Below are 26,942 nucleotides of genomic sequence, written 5' to 3'. Positions count from 1 at the left end.
TGCTATGGTACCATATACCAGAAAACATGTGGAGCCATGCGCCGTCATGTTTTAAATCCAAGTCTGTTGCCTTCCTCCAACACACTTTTATTTAAAATAGAGTACTTTGCCTATAAAATACCAGGACATGGTTATCCCCAGGGATCCTTCTCATCTTTTCACTTTAAGTCTTCCACCACAAACTCCAAAAAATACAGGGGGATGTACAAATTTGCACCTTCACCTGATCTAGGTGCATCAACATATTTAAAAAAAAAACTCAAATTACTTTTTTTGTTCCAAATCCTCTTACTCACATTGCCTCTGCATTATTATGCTTAGTTCACTCAACCTAAGAGATATGGGGGCTTAAGCCTACCTGACATCTGTTACTATTAGGCCTTGCATATGGTCAGGGTTGTGAATTGGTGCCACCATGTGCCCTCTGAACAGTGGGTGGCCATGGAGAATTTTTGCTCCTCAGCCCTCTAGATATGTTTCTGTTGATTACCACTGGTCTCACATGGCAAAACTGTCAAATATTTTCTGTTTTGCATAACGTACCTTCTTCATATCCACTTTCTCCTTTTTTGGGAAATTCTCCTTTTCTCTTGGTCTAGATGATCCTCCCTTTGTTTGCCTTTGCTCTATCCTTCTGTATAGAGCCAAAAATGAATTCATCAGTCTGGCTGAGAGTCCTCACCATTCTGCATGTGAAAGATAGTCTATATAGACTAGAACCATTTTTTTGCATACGGCAGATTGCAGTGTGGTTCCCAAAAGACAAATCCCTGACACAGTTTCACACCATGTGTTTGAAGGGACCCTAACAATACATGTTTAAAGATCTAGAACAGAAGATCTGGTTAAGTAAAAAAAATATGGTATTTTAGCACTAAAGGTTATATATTTTACTTATGTGCCCTTAGTAATGTACCTTCTTAAAAAAGCTTGTTTTTTGCAGAGCTCTAGTCACAACAGACCTCCTTCAGTAGTCTCTAGTTTCTCACCAATCTCTTCATTTTTAACAAGTTCAATTTTTGCACCTATATACCCTAGACCAGATTAATTTTTACATTTTAGCTATGAGCCTATTGATGTGAAATGTTATCAGTGTTTAGGATAACAAATATTTTTTTTTTCAGAGCATACAATACTTTTTTTGGCAATATTCTTTATGCAGTTTATGAACAGAATTTGTGACAAAAATGTACTTTTTCATCAGTGTTAGTTTTAAAACAAATGTTCCTGTTAAAAAATGTGCTAATTTTATTCACTTCTCCTGTGTTTAATGACACTAAGTGGTCTATTTATTTATAAAAAAAAAATGAAATTTATTTTATTATTTATTGAAGTTTATTTTTAATTATGCATTGTTTTATTGTATGATTAAAAAGTATGAATTAAATCATAAAACAAAAATTAATTCATTAGATTGTGGCCAGGGACTAGTCTCAGCCAATTACATCTTACACCAAGGACAAATCTCAGGCTGATATAGACTGCCATGTGTGGGAGAAGTATGTTGAAAGGGAACCATCAACGTCTATTAACTACACATATTTATTTAGAGAAAAAAACTGTTTTCAGTTAGTATGTTAACATAAATAGTTCTTGTTACCTAGATAGGTACACTTGTATGATTATTTTATGAATTAGCATTATGCATTTTTTTACTTGGGCAAACACCAATTACGTATTATACAGCTCTCTGATTTTTCATTTAATTCCCCCATCATATTATCGACATTAGACACCACATGTTTTGACATCATCAAATTGACAACAACCTTTATTCCTCTCCCTATGTACTTACTGTCTGTTCCACCATTAAGATTTAAGATGCTCACTTAGTACCCTGAGGACCATAATGAAGTAAATGAAGATCTCCTTAACAAGTACAATGAGTAAGAAAAAAACTGATGGGGTGGGGTGTCCAAACCATTTTGCCAGTGCTTTAAAGTACTAGTACTAGGCATTTAAATTAGAACCCCAGACAAGGAATGGAGGAAAAGAAATGAAACCCACATGCCTGCAAAATGCCATTATTACAAATTGACATATATTACATACCAGACTTCTCTAACTAGAGAGAAATGGCCTTTCATTACAAATTTATAAAAAAAAAGTTTGAAACAAATACCTTAATTTTCCTTCTGTGTTTTATTTTTGGTACACTTTTATCAGCTGGTCTGATGGTTTTGTCAGCTTTCATCCATTCATCATATCTATAAAAAGGTTAATGTTTGAACAACAAAATGAAAAACAAAATACTTGCCACATGCAAATACAAATCCGCATTTGTCTTTAGATACAAACTTGGACTAAATTAGGGATAGAAGAAACAGTTACAGAATAATCCTATAGATATGGCCCTTGTACAGCTAAATGTTTGCCTCAAGGGTTGATCATTTGTATATTATGTCATAATTATATAAATATATATACACAGCAACTTGTTCATGGGACTTTTGAGGCCATTACACAACAAATTCATTTATTTATTAAATATGATTTAAAGGCAATATGGCTTAAAAATAAAAACGCTTTTACACGTATACATGTCAGTCAAGATCTCCTCAATAGAAAATTCTAAAATTTAGGGTGTTCTGAATTTTTTTCTACGTGTTTTGTGGAATTAACTCCGATTCTTCAGGAAATAACAGGGGATATGGATATCCTGGATGTAGTGAATAGGGATGAGCAAAAATGCCTCTGGCATTCTCCTGAAAATTTCCTCGAACTTTCGATGGATCCCCAAATTTTCTGCGAACCGATTTCGTGAAACCATCGGAAGATCGAGGAAATCATTACAGGAGAATTCTCCTGTTTGCTGTCCCTGGCACTAGAGGTTAATTTGCAGTTCCACTGCTATCCCAGTGCACTAGAGGGTAATTAACCTCTAGTGCCCCGGGATCGCAGTGGATTCTCAGGGCTGCATTCATTCATCCTGTCTGTGATCCCCGGGCACTGGAGGTTAAATAGGGACAGGTCTCCCCATTCAAAACCTCAAGTGTTCTCTGACTGGCTAGTGCCAGAGATCGCACACTGAGCTAATCAATGATTGCAGCTGTGGTTGCATTTATTGATCAGCACAGTCCGCAGGAAATTTTTTTTTTAGGAAAATTCGATCTTGCGAATTTACACCGGCTATTGATCCCAGACCAACAAGATCTGGTACAGGTATTTAAAAAAAGTAATAATAAACATGATAGGCTCACTTCTGATAGTGGGAGTAGCTCTGCCCATGCTCTCTCCTGTCCATGCTACCCATTTTCAGGAAGTACCTTTGGAAGTCCCACATTTTGAAGAAAAGTATGTCCTGCAATGTGGGGATAACATTTTTCTTTTTCACCCTATAAAATTATTTTCTCAACAATTTAAATGCCTGTAAGTCCAAGACCATTTAACATGTGGTTTCCCATTGTTTAAGCTTAATAGTTTGTAAACAAATGCTGTGCTAAGTATGGAGGTGATCCTAGGGAGTCCATTGATTATGTGGACTCAATTTCCCCTTGTCTGTATTAGTGGGTAAAGCAGACAAACCCATGAAGGAGCCTACAACATCAAGAGAGAACTAACAGTTGTCTTATGTACATGTATTGAGCCATATAAGTCAGTATACTTTTTTTTCCACATTTGTACAGATCTAAAAACAAACTTATGTACAAATGTTGCATCATATTAAAAACAACCAGAAACATTGAAGTCCATTTACAGACGCTTTCACCCAAGAATCATCCAAATTTTAGTCAAACTGCTCATATTTTTCACAGGTAAATATAAAATGTGTGAGTCAATTTGTAGCCAATATTTTTACATATCTAATTAAATCCAACTTGAAAAACATGTACATTTTGGGTAAAAGATAGCTGCAACTTGTGTGAAAACTTTTATAAATACATCCCTATTTTATAATTTGTATGAACTGAAGCAAATTTAAAAATTGGAAACAGAAGGTAATTTTTACAAGCAGTGTTTTCTGTTTGAATAGCTTTAAAGTGAACTTACTGTACATGGGATTTTATAATCTGCGGGTAACTTTCAAATGTCATCTTTTCATTTTTTTCCACCTTGTCACCAGTATTCTTTTCTTCAATTTCAACATTGCTCTTCAGAAATAACATTCTAAAATATATAAATATATATTTAAAGTTTGAAAATTTATATATATATATTCTAAGAAAAAAATGTGAACATAAAAAATATATTCTTATAATGATATAAACTGTAAAACACATTTTACAGCATTATTTTAAAATAATTCAAAATCCATCAACAACACAGTCAATTGATGTGAATCCATTATCAGTCAGGACAAACTTAAAGACACCTGATCACCTTGAAAAGAGTCTTCTGCTGGGGCTTGTCTGATTGCAGGATTAGCATTCCTGGCTATGCTTTTTTTGAGTAAACAAAGTAAAATGAAAAGGTGGCAATTTATCTATACAAATACTCTCAGGAGTATTTAATAGCTTGATGCAAAATGTAATCATAGATAATACAGGTAGCACCAGGACATTGATTCATGTCCTTAGCAAGTTTTCTACCTTGCTAAGGACAGGCTCCTCCCTTGCAACAGAAGGTAGCCAGCCATCTCACCCTATGGAAAACAAAACCCAGTACATTTTAGCGCAATACAAATTTACCCTTACATCATCTTGTGGATCAAAGTATAGGGGTGCTAATTGGTTAATATTAGATGCATGCATGGTAAATGTGCAAAGAAAGTCCCCTTACCCCAAGCTGAGTTAGGGGGACAGTGTTTCATGGGTGATTTAGTCATAGTGAGCATGAAGAAACAAGAGCCTAGTGCAAAGAATATGATAACCAACATATGTTCTTTCTGGAGACCAAGGAGACTTAGAACATTTTGCAACCTTTATTTTGAGGCAATATAGTTGTATTTTTGAAACAAGATACATATGCTTCTAAAAAAATTAAGTATTCACTAAGTTTACTTAAAAAGCTTTGGGTATGAGGGAGTTGTTAAAAAAAAAAGTCATAACGGATACTAAGGGGTTAAACATTTATTTAAAAAAATAATTGTTTATTGCTTATAGGTGGTGGATTTAGGTGAACAAAAATATTTTTTTCTTACATTGGGCTTGATTTATTAAAGCTCTCCAAGGCTGGCGAGAATACACTTTTATCAGTGAAGTTGGGTAATACAGCAAACCTGGAATGGATTTCTTAAGTCATTTGCTATTTGTTAGCAAATGTTTTCAATCCTGGACCAGATCAGTTCCAAGTTTGCTGAATTACCCAGCTTCACTGATAAAAGTGTATCTTCTCTAGCCTTGGTGAGCTTTAATACATCAGGCTCACTGAAAGAACAGGTAAACAACATAGCAGATTGGTGAATTATTTTTGCCCCAGAGATGAGCTTTAACATCAGCAAAGACCAATTTCAGCATATTCACAATCATTTTCAAACTCTTTCTTGAAGCCACAAAGTAAGGTTCACAGTCTTGGGCATCTCGGACTGAGTAACTGAGCAAAGGTAATATGGAGCATCCTTATTTTTTAGAAAAATGAAAAAGAGCACCTTAATCCTGCATAGGCTACTAAACTTGACTCCTAACTACTTGGGACAAATTTCAGTTCGTCCTTATTTGGTAAAGCGGTAGTAATACAAAATGATATTACCAAATCAATATAACTCTCACCTGGTCTTCTATCTCATCTATGCCACATCCCTGCAATACAAAACCACTAAAACAAACAAAACCAAATAATGTGACATTAAAGACATCAAATAATAATGTCTAACAAATTTCCAGAACTCTATAGCACAAAAACTGAATTATTTAATATATAATATATATATATTATTTAAAAAAGATACCCCACCGACTGTTAGCCAAAAGCGTCAAGTGGCAGACATTTATACTATGAAAGAAATTATGGTGACCAGAGACAGAAACACAGAAATGCAGACATGGTTTTACTGGATACAGTTCAGCACTACAACAGAATACAGCTCGTTGTTGTCACAGATGATAAGGAACTCTCTCCATAGCCTCACGTAGTGGCGAAGTAATTCATTCGCCCCCTACCCCCCATGCCCAACCAGATTCTTCTTTTCTATTTTTCTCTATTTTCCTACTCTTTGTAACCTTTTGTAACCTGTTCTTTTTTTCTAAAATAAAGTATTCTATAAAAAAATCTATGTTGAGACATCTTGGATCTAGACAGCACTGTACCCACGTTATCAGTCTGTTGAGTGTTCAATTTACTGCCAATTCTATACAGTAAGAATCGTGATGGATTCTCATATGTTCAGTCTAATGTTCATATTTTTTGTACTGTATTTGTATTTATGACATGTCTCAATAAAAAATTACTCAAAAAAAAAAAAGGAGAATATAAGGATACACAGAATATCTGATTCATTGGGCCTTATTTATTAAAGCTCTCCAAGGCTGGGGAGGATACACTTTCATCCGTGAAGCTGGGTAATCCAGCAAACCTGGAATTGATCTGATCCAGAATCAAACAAATAGCAAATGGCTTTTAAGAAATCCATTCCAGTTTTGCTAAACTCCCAGCTTCACCGATGAAAGTGTATCCTCCCCAGCTTTGGAGAACTTTAATAAATCAGGCATATTATAAAGCCATGATGGTTTAACATTCATTAACATGCCAGGAACACTCTATAGGCAAAGTGAAGCAGCTCTCACACAGATTGGTACAGGAGAGTAGCAGCATAAACAGGTGGTAAAGCTCAAAATAAAAAATCCTAATTAACTGTAAATAACTTCAATTTAATGTTGCATATTAAAATAGATTAAAAATGTATTAATAATAATATAATTAAATACAGTATCTCACACCACATCCCCATTTACAAGGGGGTGCTGAGAAGTTCCTGGTTTTGCCCAGAAAGAAGAGAGCCAGGGTTATGAAATAACACATTTATTTAACATATTCCCTCCTGAGACTGATGCACTTGGTACAGCATAGTTCTGGCTTTTCCAGACCGTTCAAATAAAAGTCCTTTGGTTGGCCCGCAAACCAGCTCTAAGCAGGATCTTTGACGCCAGAAATGTCCTCAAAACATTGCCCCTTCAGGTGTTTCGTCAAATTCAGGAACAGATAATAGTCCGAAAGGGCGAGGTCAGGTGAGTAGGGGGGATGGCTGACCAATTGAAAAACCCAGGGTGTTCATTTCGGCAGCCACAACGTTGGATTGTGCGCAGGTGCACTGTCCTGCAAAAAAAGGATCCCTTTGGTCTTAATAGCCTCCTTCAGCTGGTCCAGCTCTGAAGTTGGTAGTCCACCAACAGAATACCGTCTTTGTCTCAGAAAACGGACGCCATGACTTTTTTTGCCGATTTATGGGTTCAGAACTTCTTCTGCCGCAGGGACCCGGTGTGGCGCCATTCCTTTTACTGTTCCTTGGTTTCAGGATCATAGATGTGGAGCCAGGTTTCATCCTCACTAACTAGGTTAGGTCACTAACCTAGCCAAAAAGTCCTGTGCAGCTTCAAAATGGGCCAAAACGGCTTTGGATGCTTCAACTCATTCCTTTTTCTGATCACTGTTCAAACATTTCAACCTACTTCGCTGAAAGCTTGCGCATGTATTGGATAGTGGTGATAACAAACCCAACACGCTCCCAAGAGATGTCAATTATCTGGGCTATCTTTTTTGCGGATATCCGCCGGTCCTCAATAATCAGCTCATGGACAGCATCGCAGGTTGCCGGGTCAGTTGAGGTTGGGGGGCGCCCACTTCGGAGCTCATCTTCAATGGTAAAATGCCCAGTCTTGAAATGAGATATCCAGGTTTTGACAGTGCTGTAGGAAGGACATTTCTCCCCCAGTGTTTGTGACATCTCAGTGTGAATGTCCTTTGCTGACTTTCCTTGGAGAAACAAAAACTTCATGACGGCCCATAACTCCAACGACGTGAAATTTGCTTGTTTTAAGAATCGCAAAGACCTGATATTTGCACAGTTACATACTAAGGTATTAGGCTGTCATATGCCCTCACACTCATTTTTCTATTTTATCTGGAAGGGGGCAAAGCCAGGAACTTCTCAGCACCTCCTCGTATATACTTATAAATACAGGAGACAATTCTTGTGTGGGGATTGTGCACAGCAATCATTACATGGACAAACTAGTATAAAAAGCATATAACCATTGCATTTTAAATTACATAAAAACGTGTTATCCTACTTAACTAACCTACTTAGCTAATCCTCATCTTAACAAAACACATAAATTCCATCTTCCATGGAAGTCCGCAGGAAAAAAATTTCCTGCGGACTTCCATCAAGAAATATTCATATAATATACATATAATTATATTATTTATATATTATACATGCTACTGTACACTTACATTACATGTTTAAATCTTTTTTTAATTTTTTTCTTATAGATTTTTGTGTTTTGTTATTTAAAGTTTATTAATAAATGTAATACATTTATTAAATATCAGTGAATTATGCCTAATAATTATAACCTACAATGGAAAAATTTTCCATGCCAAAGATTGTACCGCTTTTTGCATGGAAATTTGCAGAGAATTAGACTGCTAGGGAGGTTAATATGCATTTACAGATTATCCCTGTTCTTGATGCAGTTCACTGTCAGGCTTAGTAGAACACACCAAGGGTATTTCTCCCAATTTATTCTAAAAAAATATATGCAAAATATTTTTAGTTACTACATACAGTATTATTTTTGTGCCAACATCCTATTTTTTTTACAGAGATGCCACTCACCCACTTTTTTTATATGGTAAACACAAAAGAAAAAGCAAGGATAAACCACTTTGGAAGGAAAGAGTATATATATCACACACAGCCTCTTAGCAATCACCAAGGAGTGATAATTGTGAGGAAAGGTATATCATGTGTGAAAACTCAATACCATCTCTTTAAGAGGGTGTCAAATACTTCTCTGCCAGATTTTTGTTTAAAAAACCACAGCACAGACTGCATCACCTAAAGAGGAATATACATATATATCAATCAATGTGCATCCTATCTAAAACCAACTAAACAGATAAAATATATTTACATTTGTGCAAGTACTTTTTACCTAATGTGCATCCTATCCTCTACAAAATTCTATGTTTTAAATGCTATTTCCAACTTAAATACATCAATTATTAAATCAAATGTATCTAGTCATTCCCCATCATATCCTTAAATTTAAATATATTTAACCAAATCGTGTCTTATAAATTATATTTTATCAATTACAATACAGACATTAGCAATCCAAAAACTTTGTGTTTGTTTACAATACACATTATTACCCTACCATATCATGTCAAATTTATAATCAGCATCATATTAATGTCCAGAATATAACTTTCATAGGCACATATTGAATCCATAGTATCAAGGTATATCTCAATTTTTGGGTACTTTTTGTATGTATTGGTACAACCTGCCTGTACTCCATATACTGAGTCGACCATGTCAATGATTGAGTGGCCAGCGCTCCATGCACTGCCGACATCCCATTTTAGTCACGTGGGCTCACATGTTGTTGGGTGGCAACTTCCTACGTAAGAGGGAGGAGCGGCTTTTGCACGTGGGACACTGTCACTATGAAGGAGCATAAAGTAGGGGGCGGTATGTTACAAGCGTTTAGTTGTAAATTTTTGGAATAGTTTGTTTCTCTTCTTTCCCTTTTAGTGTTTGTTTAAGTTATTTAGAATGACATAATATTTTTTTGTGATAGGTGGATACAATTATTTGGAGATTTGTTGAGTCATCAGTAAATTTATTGAGAAGTAATGGGCTGTGGAAAGCACTTATGGTGTTTGTATAAGTATAGCTGCAAAAATGGCACTGGTATTTGTGTAGTTAGGTGGTTTGTGATTAATTTAACCCTCCTAGTGGTAATCCCGAGTGTAACTCGGGGGGGCTTTTACATGCAAAAAGCGGTAGTCCCGAGTCACTCGGGGTAACTTTAGAAGCCCCCCTTACCTTTGCCCTGCGCTCCAGCGGCGATCAGATGGTCCCGCTGTGATGCCGGGGCGCCGGTCCGTCGGGGGGCGTGGCCGGGTGGGAAATTTAAAAGCGGATTACTGAGTAATCTGCTTTTAAATACCACCCGGGTCCCGGCCACGCCGCTGCTCGCATCAGCAGTGAGATGCGAAGCACAATGCAGGACTTCTGCATTGTGCTTCACATCTCACTGCAGATGCGAGCAGCAATAGCAATAGGGTGACCACTCCCGGAATTTGATATTGCTGCTCGCATCTGCAGTGAGATGTGAAGCACAATGCAGAAGTACAATGTAATCTGCTTTTAAATGGTTTTTACAGTACAAAAACACCACACAACATGAAATAAAAATAAAAGTACATTTTTAATTTTATATTTTAAAATTATATTGTTGTCTATTATTTCATTATTTTTTAAAATTATTATTTATAATTATTATAATTTATGATTATATTAATGAATATATTAAATAAATATAATTATCATACCTGGGAGTTAATCCTAAGAATTACAGGCCCACAATATAAACAAAAATTTCCATGCAAAAAAAATAGGATCACTTTTTGCATCAAAAAACTGACAGAATTAGAACGCTAGGGGGATAAATTGATAATTATCAGAAGTTTTCATTATCTTTTATATGTGTTATTATTAGTAATTTAGTTTGTGCACTGGTGTTGTTTGGTTTTTAACAGTTGGTCAGTGTGATCAGCACTTTCAAATGTTTCTTTTTCAGGCTAGTTTATTATGATTTAAATTTAAACTTTTATATAATTTATAGGGATTTGTTTTTAATCTATTTTAATATACAATATTGATCTGAAGTTATTTACAGTTTATCAAGAATTCATTCTTTAGGACTTGACCACCTGTTTACACTGCCGCTCTATAATTTTTCTCCTGTACCAATCTGTGTGAGAACTGCTTTCCTCTGCACATAGTGTGTACCTGGGATGTTATTGAAAGTTGAACCATCATGGGTATGTGTTGAATCAGATACTCTGTGTTCTCTAATATTCTCTTATATATTTATGTGTTAAGTAATAACATATTTTCCTTTTATAAAATGAAGTTTTGAAAATTTTGTAATTGTAGATCTCCTATTTCCTGAAGAAACGGACTTAGTTCTGCAAAAAGCATAGAATTGACTATTTACACAGAGGATTGGCAACATGAATCATGTATTCAGAATTGTATTTGTATATGTTTTTATCAAGTTTCTTGTTCCTAATTATATTAAATAAATATGTTTTTATGCTACAGATTTCTGGAAATGTAATGAATTATTTAAATAATTAGGAAATTTATGTTTTATGCCTTAAAATTAATATTTGATGCATTATTTAGTATTGTTTGTTTTAGTGCTTTGTATTGTAGTGATGTGGTATAGATGAGATAGAATACCAGGTGGGAATTGGGATATTGATTGGATTTGAAAAAGTAGGGTCGTAAACACCCATTTCTGAGTAGTAAACTCCCCTGGTGTATACACATTTATGTATTTGTGAATTAATTTGTTTATTATTGTTAAAAAGATTCTACAGTACCCATCATTATATATTTTGGTGGGTGTTTTGTCTTGTTCTCTCTCCCTATGGATGTGCATGGTGTCACACACGGAGAGAGAGGACCACTAGGGGGTGCCATGGCTTGTACAGAGGTGGTGTGAGCCCTGAGAAGGGCCAAGGTACAGAGTCTAAGCAGTAACCAGGTTTTCTCCAGATCCTCTGATGGTGAGGATGTTGTGCCGCTGGTTACTACCAGGTTCTTGGGCGCACCAAGGTAGGCAAAGCACGGTACCAAATCACAATGCAGAAGGATAGTCAAGGAAAGCCAGGGTAGAGTCAGTCAGCAAACAAGAGAGGTCAGGTCACATGCCAGGGGTTAACAGCCAGGAATCCAGGTGAACAGGAACTAGCTTACAGAACTAGGGGCTTAAGACACGTTGCACGAACACAAAGTGCAGTCTGTGAGCCAGCTAAATAGCCAGGGCTGATCAAGATCGGACGGAATTGATAAAGCTTGTTGGCACAGAACTGTAAGCATGCGCAGGAGAGGGATGCCTGCGCTTTAGTGAGGAAGAGGTAAGTGTGACACACGGGAAGGCTTCATCTCTGGAATTAGGAATATTTGTACAACGCAAACAAAAGAAAGAGTCTGCGATCAATGGGGTTGCATATAGATTAGAGTCACTATATAAGAATGAAACAATATCCTATTGGCATATACAGTACCTCCAGAAATACTGAATAAAAGGTGTAATCCCATGGGTCTCCGAGTTCAGATTTTCCCTAATGTTAAAAATGTATTTACCGTATTTTTCGGCGTATAAGACGCTCCGGCCTATAAGACGCACCCAATTTTAAACGAGAAAAACCTAGAAAAAAAAGATTCTGAACAAAATACTAAAAAATCACTCTGTTTCATTCTGATACCACTTGCTATCTTTTAAAAAAGTCAGACATATTTCTGTATATCCCTCAAAAAATACAGATATTTCATTCTGATACCACTTGCAATCTATTAAAAAAGCCAGAAAAAAATTCTGCATTTCTCTCAAAGAAAAAACAGATATTTCATTCTGTGTCCACTTGCTATCTATTAAAAAAGCCAGAAAAAATTCTTTATTTCTCTCAAAGAAAAAACAAATGTTTCATTCTGATACCACTTGCTATCAAAAAAGCCTAACAAAGTTCTGTATATCCCTAAAAAAATACAGATATTACATTCTAATACCACTTGCTATCAAAAAAGCCAGACAAATTTCTGTATATCCCTCAAAAAATACAGATATTTCATTCTGATACCACTTGCTATCTATTAAAAAGCCAGAAAAATGTCTTTATTTCAGTAAAAAAAAAATACAGATATTTCATTCTAATACCACTTGCTATCTATCAAAAAAGCCAAAAAAATTCTTTATTTCCCTCACAAAAATACAGATATTTCATTCTGATATCACTTGCTATCACAAAAGGAGGAAAAAAATTTGTTATTTCTCTCAAAAAAATACAGATATTTCATTCTGATACCACTTGCTATCTTTTAAAAAAGCCAGAAAGATTTCTGTATTTCTCTCAAAAAAAATACAGATATTTCATTCTGATACCACTTGCTATCTGTTAAAAAAGCCAGAAAAATTTCATTTCAGTAAAAAAAAAAATACAGATTTTTCATTCTAATATCACTTGCTATCTATTAAAAAAGCTGAAAAATTTCTGTATTTCTCTCAAAAAAATACAGATATTTCATTCTGATATCACTTGCTATTTATTAAAAAAGCCAGAAAAAAAATTCTGTATTTCTCTCAAAGAAAATACAGATATTTCATTCTGATACCACTTGCTATCTATTAAAAAAGCCAGAAAAATGTCTTTATTTCTCTCAAAAAATAGATATTTCATTTTGATACCACTTGCTATCATAAAAGCCAGACAAAGTTCTGTATATCCCTCACAGAAAAATGTCTTTATTTCTCTCAAAAAATAGATATTTCATTTTGATACCACTTGCTATCATAAAAGCCAGACAAAGTTCTGTATATCCCTCAATAAAATACAGATAATTCATTCTGACACCACTTGCTATCTATCAAAAAAGCCAGAAAAATGTCTGTATCTCAAAAAGATATCGATATTTCATTCTGATACCACTTGCTATCTATCAAAAAAGCCAGAAAAGGTTCTCTACTTCTCTCAAAAAAATACAGATATTGCATTCTGATACCATTTGCTATCAAAAAAGCCAGACAAATTTCTGTACTTCCCTCAAAAAAATACAGATATTTCATTCTGATACCTCTTGCTATCTATCAAAAATGCCAGACAAATGTCTGTATTTCTCTACAAAAAATACAGATATTTAATTCTGATACCACTTGCTATTTATCAAAAAAGCCAGAAAAGGTTCTCTACTTCTCTCAAAAAAATACAGATATTTCATTCTGATACCCCTTGCTATCAAAAATGCCAGAAAATGTTCCGTATTTCTCTCAAAAAATACAGATATTTCATTCTGATATTACTTGCTATCTATCAAAAAAGCCAGAAAAATTTCTGTATTTACCTCAAAGAAATACAGATATTTCATTCTGATGACCGTGACCGTGGGGGAGATGGAACTGGATCAGACCCAGGGCACCCAGCAGACGTAGAGGCAGGCAAAGAAAAAGAGCACCTGTGGTTGCAGGCACCTCTCCAGTGTGGTCCATTTTCACGCTGAAAGCAATGACGGGCACGTAGCAATCTGTATCTTGTGCACAGGCAGATTTGCAGAGGAAAGGCCGGATCACATTTGGGTACAACATCCCTGGTTTCCCACATGCGCAAGAACCACAAACCAAAGTGGGAGCAGTTCTTGCGTTCTCTTAAAGGAGGTGCAACCACATTATCGTCGCTTCTTCCACCTCCATTGACTCCTTCTCCCCCTCCAACTATCATTGCTTCTACGTCCCAGGAGGTTGGTGCCAGCCAGACTTCCAGCTGCAAGGAAGTATCAGCTTCTGGCCGCAGGTTTTGTGGTGTCAGATGGCATTTGTCGCTGCAAGATGGGTACTCCAGTGACCCCTTCAGCTCCAACAGAGGCTGCCACAGAATAGACTCATTTGTGACACTGTAACTAGATGGAACTCCACCCTGCACATGCTCCAGCATCTGTATGAGCAAAAGCTAGCCAGATCAGAACATTACTTGGTCAGTGTGGTGCATGGAGGCAGCGGGGCCCTTGGTACAGCCACACAACTGAGCTATTTTAGCTGTGACCAGTGGCTGCAGATGGAGACACTGTGCTGTGGGCTGAAGAAATGGGGGAGGAGGATGAGAGTGACATTACACTCCGTAGCGCACAGCCAGCATCAGGAGGAGCAAGAAGGGACACTGGCCAGCATCAGGAGTTTCAAGAGGAGGAGAAAGAGGAGGAAGATGATTATGATGATGATCATGAGGGAGACCATGTTGGGGCTGCTGGACAGGACCTGTCAAACCCGCATTTGTGCTGTCACACCACAGGCATTGTGCTGGTGATGGAACAACAGGAACTGCTACAGCTGGAAGAGGAGGAGGTGGTTGATGAGGAGGAAGATATTTTGGTCAAAGCGGACAAGAGTTCTCTGGCGGTGTGACTACTTAGGGACAGGAGGAGGATGAGCCCAGGAAACCCCTCTTTCATATGTGTGTCCACATGTTACGATGCCTACGGAGAGACCCCCGCATTTTCAGCATCAAAAACCAGGATGATTACTGGTCACCGCTACAAGGACACAATCTCACTGTTTCTACCCAACCCGGCGCAAGAGAAAGAAAAGGTGAGCCGCCTGAGCAGAATACTATGCGACCAGCTGTGTGAGGAGTTCTATGCACCACATTCCACACAGGGAGCTCAGGCGGACACCGCCTCCACCATATACCCCTGTAGCGGCAGCAGCAGCATCAGCAGTAGTGGCGGCAGGCCGCACACATCCAAAAGTGTAGGCCAAGGCATGGGGAATTTTCTGGATGCCTGGCGAAACCAGCCTGCGGCCACCTCAAACAAATGAAGTGCAGGAGCATAATCTTGAAGAATGGATGAAGCGCATGGTACACGATTACGTTGGCTCTTTTCTGGCTGGTGGTGGTGGTGTTGATGACAGTAGTTATGAGGAGGATGCCTGTCCTGGCAGTAGTGATGCTATTCATTTTTGGGTCAACAGGCTTGAAATCTGTCTATAGTTGGCACAGTATGCCATCAAGCTTCTTTTGTGCCCAGCATTCAGTGTTCTGTCCAAAAGAACCTTCAGTGCAGCTGAAAACTCCAAGTACTGCCACACTGATAGGTACCATTACCTTTGCCTAATTTTTAAGCTAAGTATTGTAAGATTAAGAGTTGGCATTCATGTCATCCACTTCATGATGCAAACTAGCAATATCGTCTACTTTCTTAACGCATACACAGACCACAGCAACAGTGCTAGCGCACAAAACATCTGGGTCTGGCCCTTCTACGTTTAATCACAAATTTCATATATTTGAATTACACACTTCGGGGTGGCATTGATGATGCACTACACCCAGCTTTAGATGCCAGTTACCGATGCCGTCCACGCTCCATCTCAGGGCCCACCGTCTCCTACTCCTGTTGTTGTTGCTGCCACCTGTCCAGTACTCCATTCACAAAAATTGTATTAAACACTTCTGGCTGTCAATGACGATGCACTACACCATGCTCTGGATGCTGGTTACCAATGCGGTCCACGCCCCGTCTCAGGGCCCACCGCCTCCTCCTCATGCGGTTGCTGCTGCTGCCTGATGCCCATCCTTTTGCCTAATGTCACCTCACTACTTGTCAACAACTTTATGGGTCATCATGATGCCAGCTAGGAATTATTATTATTATCATTAATAAACAAGATTGATATAGGATTTATATACCGTAAACAAATTATGTAAATTCATGACAGCAGAGACTGTTGCTAGTGGGTTGAGTTCACCCTTTCTCAATGTCCTAATGTTTATGCTGCATTCTGGATGCTGTCTATCAGGCAAAAATTCTATTTGCCTGCTGTCACTTTGCCTGCTTTTTTCTGGAAAAACACATCTTTATGGGTGGCATTCCTAACACATGTCATCCAGGTCATGATGCCAGCTAGCAATTATTATTATTATTAATAAACAGGATTTATATAGCTTAAACACATTATGCAGCTATATAAATTAAATAGGGGTGCGTCCATTAAATAGCAACGCGTTGTCCTGCTGCTGACGGCAGAGACTGTTGCTAGTGGGTTGAGTTCACCCTTTCCCAATGTCCCAATGTTTATACTGCCTTCTGGATGCTGTCAGTCACGCAAAAATTCTATTGGCCTGCTGTCACTTTGCCTGCCTTTTTCTGAAAAACCACAAGGTCTTTTGGAACTTTAGTAATTTTTCCTTGTTGCCACTGTTCTTCTACACTTACATAGCATTTTTGGTGGTTCTAACATGTAAAGGGGCTTTGCTAATAATGTTTAAAGTCGGCCTTTTAACTTTAATGGAATTTGCAAAACTGATTCGCAGAAATTTCGCGAACCCACCAGAACTTCAGGAAAATTTTCACGAGACTGTCAGAGGCCTTCTTACTCATCCCTAGGATTTAGACTCCCTAGCCGCCCACATAAAGGGATCTCTACGACAGGAGATGGAAGCTTTACAGCAACACATGATCACGATGTATGCTTAAGTATCCACCTTGGAGGCGTCCTGCCAGGCACAAGTAAGGTCTGTGCTTACTTTGCTATCATTACGGGTAGATGACCAAGAAAATCAAGGACACTGCAAGAAGATTGAAGGGCATCCTGAAGGCCACGGCAGGCACCAATTTAAAGGATACTGTCCTTGCTATATTGAATATAATCATGGACTGCTACAGAAGCTATAGAACTTGATAGGGTACACAAAGTAAGCCCGAAGGGAGGGGCACTGTTTTATGTCCGATCCACTATTTCACTATGAATGAGCAGATCCTCCGTAAGGCCTGGCAGAAGGGCTCCATAGATTTTGAGCCAGGATCGAGATATTCTCCAACCTTTCGAACTGCGCTCTTCTCATGCAGCCTCTGCTGAAGCTTCTCCTGAAACTCATTACTTCCCATTCTGCAATGAGAATTCACCCCTTTCATGTGTTTAGGAATAATGCAGTTTTTGCTTTGCATGCACCAGCTCAACTGCTGGCGTTTTTCGAATTCTTAGGAGCAGAACCCATCGCTGTCCCCAACTGGCTGGACTTCATGGATGAACTGTTAGGAGCACTTTCCCGGGGCACAGCGAATAGCTCTAACAGACGTAGGATGGGACCCTCTATACCACCAAGTTCTCACCAGCGTAACTCTCTGGACTCTCATTAACTGTAATATACTGTACAGCATATTGCTGCCAACCGAGATTTAATCAGAACACGACATGCAGGCCAAAACCTGTAATGGAGCTGAAGCTTGCTGGTCCTTATCCAGGACGCTACATTCAGCTAGCTGGGATCTGGTCGGTAAGGTTTGACATCTCTTTTTTCTTTTATATATATTGCTAAAGACGATTTCCCACGATCCCACATACCTGCGGTGAGGTCTCTACCCAGTAGGGTGCTCCATAGACTGCCCTGTGAGATCCTATTCTACTTACCGAGATCAAGCTAAGCTAAGATATGTTGCTTGCCCCTTAACACTGTCTGTTGTAGTTGCACTAGTTTTAGACCTAATTGTTCTCTCTGATACTAGTGATGTTTTCATTTTGCTATGTTTCACACCTATGGAAAGCTTTAAAATAACTGATATTAGGTGGTTACCCCTACGTGTGCTCCTGTGATTGCACTAAGGGACCCTGCTCTATTGCACAAGGGGCACCCTGAGCTATGTTTTCCCCCCTACAACTACTTGTATTTTATTACTGTTTACTATATTCCTGCAGTTCCCAGGTTTACATTTAATAATTAATATTGGCACTACAAATTGGCAGTACACTGTTTTGCTTTTATCTGCTGCATTGTACTACTTCTTGATTTTGCAGCCCAAGATTTTGTTTCTTTTTGTGTTTAGATCACTGGATATGTTCTTTTTACATGTTAAACTTGTGGCCAGCTCTGCTTGCACTCACCCCCAAATAGGTTGCTTAAATTCACTAAGAGGTTAGAGTTTTTGTTTTTTATTTTTAGGTCTCCTCCCCCTTCTGCTTCCTGAGCCCTCTTTATGACATTGCCTTCCTGACCTGACCCTCTACCTTCCCACACCCGTCATACAATATTTTTTTCGTAGCTAGCTCATTACTGTACAACTGAAGATGTCTTTAAACATTACCTCTCTTAATACTAAATGCTTGAATTCCATAACTAATAGGTCAATTCTGCTGAACTACCTCAGAAAATAACATTGTCAAGTAGCCTTTCTGCATGAAACACACTTTCGGCACTATAAGGTCCCTAATCTACATAACCAACAACTTCAATTTGGGTACCACAGTACATCCCCTGACTCTAAATCAAGAGGTGTTAATATTCTCATAGATAAATCTCTACTGTGACCCTCATGTTAATGCGGTCTGATCAAGAGGGTAGGTTCCTTGTCATGCAAGGCAAAATTGACAGCCACCTGTTTACTTTTGTAAATGTATATCTGCCAAACTTCAATCAGATAACCTCTCTTGAACATGTGCTAACTTTGTTGGCAGAAATCGGCTCTGGTACAATACTGTTCGGAGGCGATTTCAACCTAATACTCAATCTAGTTATGGATGTTTCCAAGGGGCACTCACACCTACCTTTCTCTTTACATAAGAGGCTGAAAGTTTTACTACATGACCACCATTTAGTGGATATATAGCGTATCCACCACCCTGGGGCCAGAGAGTACACCTTTTACTCCCCTGAACACAAAACTTACTACAGATTGGATTTCTTTCCAGTATCATATAATGATATTCCTCAGGTGCTCGATTCGAATATAGGATCAATTTCCTTTTCGATTATGCCCCGCAAACAATCGTTCTTACCATGACATTCAATCAAAAAATTAAAAAACAGCGAAAACACACAGCAGATCTGGAGTCCACACTGCTCATGCTGCATAAACAAATCAATGCCCACCACCGAGAGAAAGCTAAATCTCATCTGCTTAAATGCAGGCCTTTCTACTACGAACACAACAATCACTGTGGTAAGGCCCCTGAATGAGCACTCAACTTCAAAAAGGCATCTATGTATGTTTCCAGTATCAGAGATCCTTCAGGGACCATCGCCCATACAACTAAAGACATAACCCATTCCTTTATTGAGTTCTACCGCCAACTTTACAACTTACTTCCCAAATGTATCTGATGAAACCATTGACTTGCTGGATAGGCCAATCACACTGATTGAATTGCAAGCAGCTGTACAACGTGCGGCCTAAGGCAAAGCACCAGGCCCAGATGGCCTTACTTTAACATACTATACAAAATTTCTTAACTTGTTTGGTCCTAAATTGGTAACAGCTTTTAATGTCATCTCTCCCAATTGAATCCCCAATCCTGTGCAAGCTACCGTCCCATTTCATTACGAAGCTGTGATTTAAAATTATTTGCGAGCATACTAGCGCACAGACTGACTCCTGTATCGAGCAAAATCATACATCCTGACCAAAGTGGCTTTCTCCTCCTAAAGGAAGCTAGGGTCAATACCATGCATACCTTAAATATAATTGATTAAGTTCACTTCCGTAAATTTCTATTTATGATTCTCTCAATAGATGAGGAGAAAGCATTTGACCGGGTAGATTGGGCTTTCCTTCACACTACATTAGAATACCTACGCTTGCCTACGCGATTTTCACAATCTACAATCGATACGCTCTCTACTCATCACCCACTGCATGAGTGAGAATTAATGGTGAACTCTCCCAACCTTCTTCAATCATAAATAGGATGAGGCAGGGATGCTCACTCCTCACTTTTGTTTATTTTGTCATTAGACTTCTTTCTGGATCACGTGTGGTCCAGTAAGTATGTGAGAGTCATACATATTGGTAACATTGAACATAAAATAGCGGCTTATGCGGATGACCTGCTATTTTATGTTACAACACTTCCGAATCTACTGGCAGAACTTTGCAAATTCTCTGAATTATCCAGTTTTAAAATTAATTTGCAGAAGTCAGAGGCCCTGAATGTCACCATACCTAAATCGACATAAGCAGCTTTAGCTTCCAACTTTCCCTTTAAATGGGCCTTCTCCTCCATTACGTAACTGGGCACCCAGATTCCAGCAAACTTGTCACATACTTTTAAACTCAATTAGCTCTCCCTAGTCATATTAGAAAAGATCTCCAAAAATGAAAACAAATGGCTTTCACTTTGTTTGGAAGGTGTAACATTGGAAGATACTCTTTTGCCGATCCAAATTGACTCCCTAAACTGGGCTCCGAATGCAGTAAAAGATACAATGCTTAAACATCCCTTGATTGGGCCTACTTTAAAGGTGGTCTCTAAGTACTTTACCTCTCAAAACATTGATACTTACCCATCTCTGCTATCTCCTATTTTAGGAAACCCAGACTTCCCATTGAGATTTTCGGACCCGATTTTCCGCTTTTGGTATAACCAAGGGTTATTAGAGCATTACTTTTCATCTGGGATAGGTCCCAGATCTCTGTCAACTCTACAATTAGATAAGGAACTGCCCCCTTTGAACCCCTTGGTGCACTATACAACTTACCTATGTGCTTCAGTTTCTTCAACAGCCACATCAATTCTGCCAGCTTAACGTGAGGTACCCTGCCATAAGCGTACTAAATGCTTTTATCTGCACAAACCCCTGCTACTCTCAGTTTACTGATGCTCAACAAGAGATGATGATCCATTTTAGTCATAAGGCCTCCATCAGTAATGAATATCAAGAGACAAATTATAAACTGGTTACCCGCTGGTAAAGAACACCCTCCAAGTTGTCCAAAATCTATCCTCAAACTGATAATACTTGTTGGAGATAAAAAAAGCTCCTGGCGGGGGCGTGGCCTGGCCGGCTAGAGAGCTGGCTGTGTAACTCCAGGGCTCTGCGGGAGCCGACCAACATCCACGATATCTCGGGCGTCCTTTTACCCATCCATGGGCAAGCAAAAGAAAGCTAGGGTGGGGAAGCTTCCCCCTACCCCAGCTCCGCAACAGATGACGGCTCAGACGTCTATAAGGGCATATATGGAGGATTCTTCACCGGGACCATCTGCAGCCTTCAAGATGGCGCCGGCCTCCTCCCCGCACACGTGGCAGCGGGGAGAGAGCGCGCTTCTCTCAGATTCGGAGGAAGGGGATTCCCGGTCCTCCGCCTGCCCTACTGCCAGCTTGAATCCTGCGTCCTCTCCCATCCAGGATCCGGAGCCATCTGCCCAGGAGCCGGTGAGTCCCATAGCCTATGCTATGCCCGGGACCTTTCCCAGGGGGGGCCCAGGGTTGTCCTGCCTACTGATTCCCCCAGGGGGGCTCCAGATCACCTGGGCAGCTCTTTGATAGATCATGGGGATCTGGGACCAGATGAGGAAGACAGGAGAGATGGGGCCCAGCTGGGCTTGCCTGTGAGGAGGAAGAGGGGCTCTACACCACAGGAGACTTCTCCCAATATCTCTTGGCACCAATATCTGCAGCTTTTACCAACTAGAGAGGATTTTCAAAAATTAGTGACAGAGGTACAGGCGACCTGTCGTGCGGAAATAGGAGCCCTGCGCACTGACTTACACTGTCTAGCTAACAAAGTTGATGTGCTGGATGAACAGGTACTTCAATCTATAGAAGATATTATGGTTCTTTCCCATAAAGCTGAAAAAAGTAATCAGAAAATAAGAGAGCTACAACGTTTAATAGAGGATATGGATAACAAGTCCCGCCGGAATAATATTAGAGTGCGAGGCCTCCCTGAGGCAACCCGGGACTCTGATCTTAAACCAGTGCTGCAAGCTTTTTTTACCCGAGTTTTGGGACGCCCATCCTCCCGAGAGGTTCAAATTTACAGAGCCTTTAGGACCTCCAAGCAGCCGGGAACTGCGTCCAGACCTAGAGATGTTCTCTGTCAGTTGGTGGACGTGGATTTGAAAGATGCAATTATGGCCACAGCTAGAAATATGAGAAATCTGGAGTTTGATGGGGCCCCACTACAGTTGTATCAGGACTTATCCTGGCATACCTTACGAAAGCGCCGCTTACTTCAACCATTGCTGACCGTTCTGAGAGATAATCGTATCCCGTACAGGTGGGGTTTCCCCTTTAGTCTCTCAGTGCGTCATGAGGGGAAAACTTTGACCTTGCGGTCTCCGGAGGATTTGACTCCCTTTTGCAGAGACTTTGGGATAGCACGTCCAGATCTTCCTGGGTGGGAGCAAGAGGATCCTTTGCGCCCCCGCTCGCCTCCCTGGCAACAAGTGGTCTATAAGAAAAGATCTAAAGGCACACATCGAGAGACAGCATCTTCACCTAATCGGCCCTCACCACCACATCCTTAACATGGCGGAGGACTGCCTAATGGAGTCCTCTTGTTGAGTTCATGGACCTGATAGTTGTTTTACATAATGTGCTCCTTTTCTCCTTCCTGCTGCTGGCTGTAGCTTGGCGGGCTGAGATGGGGGATAATGTTGTTATCTAACGCAGATGCTTGTTTCCTTGTTGATAGAAGTCTTTGAACGACTTTAAAGATACTACCTTTGCTGATCTACCTCACACCCTGGTTTAAGTAACACATATACCATGCTTGATGTTCTACCGAAGCCCGAGATTGGCGCGACCCTGGGGGGTGCTCGTGGCTCCCTCTGGCTGCAGCCGGAGGTGGTCTGACCTTCCCCCAGTGGCCTGTTACGGATTTTGGTCGGCGCCGCCCGACCACACGATGTTTTTTATGTGGATGTTGGTTCATTCTCTTTTGGCCCCCTGGGCCCGCGGTCCCTCTGGGAGAGATTGTTCATCTGCTCAGCAATATTGTTCTCTGGTTCCACTCTGTCAGTGGCAGAGACTGGCGGATGTCAATCCCCCCCTACTCGCCAATAGGCGAGTGTTAACTCTCTGGTTTATGTTTTCTCTTTGGTTTCTTATTTTTTATGTTGTGGACAGGAGCATGCTTGTTGACCCCTGTCCCCCCTCCCCCACTTTTGTAGGTGACACTATGTTGGATTTGCAGGTCTAGACTAGCTCACGCTCTTCCATTGGAGGATCTAATTGTAGCATTCCGTTCCCACTTTGGCTGTGAGGATGACTAGGATATTGTCATACAATGTCAAGGGGTTGAACACTAACACAAAGCAAAAATTGGCTCTCAGAGAATTCAAACGCCTATCCCCAGATGTCATCTTCTTGCAGGAGACTCACTTTGACAGTACGGGCTCGCTTAATTTTGCCTCCAGATTTTATCCCCAATCATACATGGCTAACTCCCCATGCAAGAAAAAAGCCGGAGTGGCGATCCTCCTGAAAGACTGCTTTAATTTTATCTTATCAAGCTCTGTACTGGATACAGAAGGGAGATATATTATACTGAATGGTACAGTACAAGGCATGTCTGTCACACTATGCAATGTTTATGTCCCCAATGTGGGTCAGATCCCGTTTCTCAGCAAAGTGTTATCTAGAGTTGGGAAATTAGACCACACCTACTTGATACTGGGGGGAGACTTTAACTTGGTCTTCTCCCCTACTCGTGACGTACTTACTTTACTCCATTCCCAACCCTCAGTGCAGATGTCCCGGCAATCTAAGATATTTAGGCAACTGATTAGAAAACACCAACTCTTCGATAATTGGCGAATTCATCATCCTACTGGGAGACAATACTCCTTTTACTCTCCCCCACACGGGACTCATACCCGCATTGACCACATTTTCACTAATCTCCCCCTTCTGAGAAATAGCCTTTCTGCAGAAATTCATCCTATCACTTGGTCGGATCACTCCCCCATTACTCTAGATATAACCCTTTCACACAGATCGGTGAGAAGATGTCATTGGAGGTTGAAGGAATTTTTGATTAAGAACCCAGATACTAAGTCCTCCCTAACGGAGAATTTAAAAAATTTCTTCAAGGAAAATGAAGGTACTGTTGCACACACATCTACGCTCTGGGAAGCACATAAAACAGTACTTAGGGGACATTGTATAGCTCTGGGTTCCCGCCTTAAGCGGGACGCTAATTTGCAACGTTCCATTACAGCGCAGGCTTTAAAATCTGTTGAGGCAAAATATGCAAAGAAACCGACCTTGAGTCTACTGAGGGAAATAACTACCCTCAGGGCTAAATTGAGAGCGTTGGAATTGAGGAAGGTGGGGTGGCTGATGCAGCGAACTCGTCAACAATATTATTACAAAGGAGATAAAGCGGACACACTGCTGGCCCGCAAGCTGCGGGATATGCAGCTGCATTCCTCCCCGGGGGCAATCAGGGATGAGAGTGGGGTGGTGCGGTATGACCCCTCTCATATTGCCTCCTGCTTTGAAGCCTATTATAAACGACTATACCAAACGGTCCACTCGGCACAGGCCCCTCTGGGTGGATCCCTGCAGCCAAAAATTGATTCTTATCTAGAACGGGTGATCCTTCCTAGGATCGACCCGGAAGCCCTTACACACCTCAACAATCCCATCTCTGAGGAAGAAATTGCGAATACTATTGCTAAGTTACCTTCCTCTAAGGCCCCAGGCCCGGATGGCCTGCCCTATCTATATTATAAAACATTCCTACCGGAGTTGTCACCACATCTTCTAAAATTATTTAATGATTTTTTAAAGGGCAAGCCCATTCCTTCCTCTATGTTGGGGTCACACATTACAGTGCTACCGAAACAGGGCAAAGATCCATTGGACTGTTCGAACTACAGACCGATAGCTCTTTTAAATTCAGATCTAAAAATCTTTACGAAAATCCTGGCTTCAAGATTGGCCCGTTTCCTCCCTACTCTCATCCACGGGGATCAGACAGGATTTATTCCATGTCGACGAGCAAGTGATAACACTAGGAGGATGATCAATATCATTGATATTATTAACAAACGGAAAAGCCTATCCGTGATACTAAGTCTGGACGCTGAAAAGGCATTTGATCGCCTCAGCTGGCTGTTCCTTTTTGCCACCCTAGATAGAATGGGCTTTTCAGGCCCTTTTGTCAAGGCAATTGAGTCATTATATACGGTTCCCTCGGCCTCGGTCAAATTACCCCACGCTACCTCCGGTTGGTTTCAGATTAAAAATAGAACAAGACAGGGGTGTCCACTGTCTCCCCTGCTTTTCGCAATGTGTATTGAACCCCTAGCGGCTTGTATCCGCTCCAATTTAAATATACACGGGATTCCTGTAAAGGGGCAGGGGTACAAACTTTCCCTATATGCTGACGATGTTCTTCTAACCTTATCTCAGCCAGTTATATCGCTCCCTAATTTGTGGAGGGAGCTGGGGGTGTACGGTGAGGTCTCGGGTTTTAAAATCAACTCCTCAAAAACTGAGGCTCTGCCCCTTCATGTTCCCCCAATAGCAGTACAGGCTCTACGGGACTCCTTTTCCTTTATTTGGCAGGAGTGTTCCCTTCATTATTTGGGGACGCATATCACCTCCTCATATTCCCACCTGTATTCCCACAACTTTCCTCCACTGTTTGTGGAAGTGAACAATTTTTTACATAAGTGGCGGAACCATCCGTTGTCATTGTTGGGGAGGATAGCCTCGATTAAAATGATGCTTCTCCCTAAATTGTTGTACTTATTTGAGACATTACCAGTGAGAGTACCACCCCGAGCATTGAAAAAGATCCAAATGGATTTTATGCGTTTTATTTGGGCTTATAAACGACATAGAGTGACTAGAATTATTGTTTGTACACCTAGGGATAGTGGGGGTCTGGGTGCCCCTGACATTTATAAATATTATCTCGCAGCCCATCTACGGCACCTACAATTATGGACCTCTCCGTACCCCCCAAGTGTCTGTGTAGAACTAGAACATAAATGGCTGGCCCCCATACATCCCAATGTTCTGCTTTGGAGCTCTTCCTTAACTTTGTCGGAGTCAGACTTAATGGCTCCAATGATTTTCAACAGAAGCATATGGAGGGCTTGTAAAACTAAATATGGTCTCATATCCCCGGCCTCCAGACTAACCTCCATAATACTCACTCCACAAATCCCTGATAGTCTATCGGACTTTATGTCCGGTCCTTGGAGGGCTAGAGGCCTTTATCAAATTAGGCATGTCCTGCACCCGACGGAAAGAAGGCTGCTCTCCTTTGCCGAATTGGGGGAAAAAGTAGATCTGCCTCGTACTTCCTTTTATGCCTATCTACAGATACGGCATTATATTCTATCTATTCAGCCCACGGCCACTTTTCAGGCCCTTACTGCTTTTGAGAGGCTTTGTATGGAGGGTCCTCATATTATAGGAACAGTCTCCTCTATTTATCGCATCTTACATGCTTCCACACAGGGAACTACTCATAAATTTATTATATGATCAAATGGGAGGAGGTCCTGGGACGCTCTCTGTCCCCTGATGAATGGC

General features: G+C 40.2%; 1 protein-coding gene across 5 annotated transcripts in view; it reads right to left on the bottom strand.

Annotated features, from left to right (window-relative positions):
* The window catches only part of ARID4B (AT-rich interaction domain 4B), a 420,630-nt gene that overhangs the window by 76,191 nt on the left and 317,497 nt on the right, over positions 1-26,942 (bottom strand). For all 5 annotated transcript variants that reach the window (XM_072409207.1, XM_072409204.1, XM_072409206.1 and 2 more), the window contains 2 exons: positions 3,991-4,107; positions 2,123-2,207 (listed from right to left, as the gene is read on the bottom strand). In XM_072409207.1, the coding sequence (XP_072265308.1) occupies positions 2,123-2,207; positions 3,991-4,107 (202 nt within the window). The remainder of the gene's footprint in view (positions 1-2,122; positions 2,208-3,990; positions 4,108-26,942) is intronic.

This window comes from Pyxicephalus adspersus, chromosome 4 (assembly GCF_032062135.1).
Source record: "Pyxicephalus adspersus chromosome 4, UCB_Pads_2.0, whole genome shotgun sequence".
Classification (NCBI taxonomy): domain Eukaryota; kingdom Metazoa; phylum Chordata; class Amphibia; order Anura; family Pyxicephalidae; genus Pyxicephalus; species Pyxicephalus adspersus.
This window is presented reverse-complemented; position numbering and strand designations above follow the sequence as displayed.